This window comes from Malus domestica, chromosome 15 (assembly GCF_042453785.1).
Source record: "Malus domestica chromosome 15, GDT2T_hap1".
Classification (NCBI taxonomy): domain Eukaryota; kingdom Viridiplantae; phylum Streptophyta; class Magnoliopsida; order Rosales; family Rosaceae; genus Malus; species Malus domestica.
The window spans coordinates 23,186,728-23,189,126 of NC_091675.1; the positions used below are offsets into that span (position 1 = coordinate 23,186,728).

Here is a 2,399-nt window from a genome sequence, read left to right on the forward strand (position 1 = left end):
GGATGACTACGAGGTGGTACAACAAGGAAGGAGAAGGGAGAGGGCGAAGGTGCGAAGGGACGAGGAGCAAGCTGCAGTTGTTGCGGTTGATGTGCGAATGTGCGAAGGAGAAGGGAGATGATGGGATTAGAGGGCGGCTTAGCAGTCCTCTCCGAATCGGAGGGTCTCGCTAAGGCCTGTTAGCGAGGGATTCAGTCGAGGCGAGTCCTGCTAATCCCACTAAACTTAGTCTGGGTAGGGAACAAACACAAGATTAGACTAAAACTTAGTCTAGTCTAGTGAGGGCTAGTGATGCCAAACAAACACACCCTTAAAGAACAGTAGTGAAGTATATGAAATATGAATTACATCCAAATTCCAAAGTGTATAGTGATCATTATGTATAGTGTATAGTGATCATTATGTTTGGATTTTGGTTTTAACTTTGACTCATAATTTTCTAGGCCCCCTGGAAATAGAAGCGTTAACACTATGGATGAGAGATATAAACTTGAAATTTTGGTAAAAGTCAGAATTTATGAATTAACATGCACCAATTCTCTTGTTTTGATTCATAAATATGGAAATTTAGAATTTCCGAGTGGAAAAAAAACTTGGAATTTGAGACCTTCAATTCCTAAGTTCAAATTCCATGTAAATAGTTGTCATTTCCCAATTTCTACGATTTAGAGTTTAAAAATAACAAATTCAGTATTCAATTTCATTGTTCTTTTAGATTAACCAAACAAGAAAATTTACAAATTCTTGAAAATAAAATATTGTCATTTCAATTTCCGTCATTTTAAAATTCTTTAGTAATCTTACATTTCTTCATCCAAATATAGTGTAAGAGAATTTGGAACTATACAGAGTCAGTGAACCATCAATTCTTGGGACTCAAAAGGAAGTTTCCATGCAGCTTCCTTTCGGTCCTCTCCACCTAAAAAATAAGTCTTGTATACGTATTGGTTTCCTCAGCCCTGCAATTTCACTGCAGGTCCTCACACTTTATATGCTCATACACAAAGGAAAGGAATCCGGATCCCTTTCACTTAATCCTTCTCATCAAATAATTTGGGTTCTTAAAATTTAATTCAACGGTTAAAAACACGAGCTCATTTTAAAAGTTATAAGAACTTTAACCGTTGGATCAAATTTTAAGAATCCAAATTGTTTAACGAGGAGAATTAAGTGAAAGAAATTAGAAGAGGATCCCTTTCCCATAAACAATTAAACCCGAAACATTTTCCTCTTCCTATATAAGATGTGACACACTTTGTGACTTGTATCACAGTTTCTTGCATAGAAAATATTATTTGTCTGATTCTAGGTTCTCCTTAGCCTTCATAGCTCTCTGTTCGCCTAATCTTTCGCTACTATCGTTTCCCTACCAATGGCAACAACTGATAGGCCAATTTCCAAACCCTCCAAATGGTTCTCTAACAAAACCATCAAACTCAGTTTCCCTGGTCGACGATCATCAAAATCTAGCTTCTCTACTAGTCCAAACTCTCCTTTGTCCCCAACTACTGCTCGAACCGGAATAATTAGTCCGAGATGTACAAGCAAAGAAGATGAGCTTAGAGAAGTTTTTCGCTACTTTGACGGAGATGGTGATGGAAAAATATCAGCCTCGGAGCTCAGAGCCTATTTCGGGTCCATCGGTGAGTACATGTCACACGAAGAGGCCGAGGCCGCGATCAACGATCTTGACGCGGACGGCGACAATCTGTTAGACTTTGAAGATTTTCTGCAGCTGATGAATAGCGGAGGTGGTGACGATGAGGACTTGAAGAAGGCGTTTGAGATGTTTGAGTTAGAGAAGGGAGTCATAACCCCTAAAAGCTTGCAGAGGATGCTGCACAGACTTGGTGACACCAAGTCGTACGATGAGTGTGTTACGATGATTCAAGTTTTCGATACTGATGGTAACGGGGTGCTTGATTTTAATGAGTTTCATCGAATGATGGCTTAATGATCAACTTAACTACGTTTATAGTTGATGATTAATGAAAGTTTTTGGTAAAATAATGTCTAAGAATTAGTCGTGAATATGTATGCATGGTTGGTGTTGTCTTATGATCTTCATGGAATTGGAACATTACTATAGTATTCAATTTTCCCATTTATTTTCTGCTAAGAGTTTAAGCACAAATAGAGAGTTTTAAAAGATCATTTGCAGATGTATAAAACTTTATTTGTTACTTTGTTTTCACGGTAGCTTCTTATTATTATTACTTGTGTTTATCAACACTTTTTATTTTTATTTTAAAATGGGAAGGGAAGAGAGGGAGAGAATGTGGATGTGTTAATTGGGAGGTTTTTTTTTTTTAATTTTTTTTTATGTTAGATATATCTTAACATCACCGAGGTTCAATAAAAAACTGTGAAATTGGGATATGTGAAATTACATTATTATC

The 2,399-nt window shown here is 36.9% G+C and overlaps 1 protein-coding gene across 1 annotated transcript; it reads left to right on the forward strand.

The window, feature by feature from the left end:
• Window positions 1-1,002: 1,002 nt before the first annotated feature.
• On the forward strand, window positions 1,003-2,091 carry LOC103401244 (probable calcium-binding protein CML41). Its single transcript, XM_008339952.4, has one exon. It carries the CDS (start codon window positions 1,373-1,375, stop codon window positions 1,952-1,954), a length of 582 nt encoding a protein of 193 aa, XP_008338174.1. The 5' UTR covers window positions 1,003-1,372; the 3' UTR covers window positions 1,955-2,091.
• Window positions 2,092-2,399: the final 308 nt, after the last annotated feature.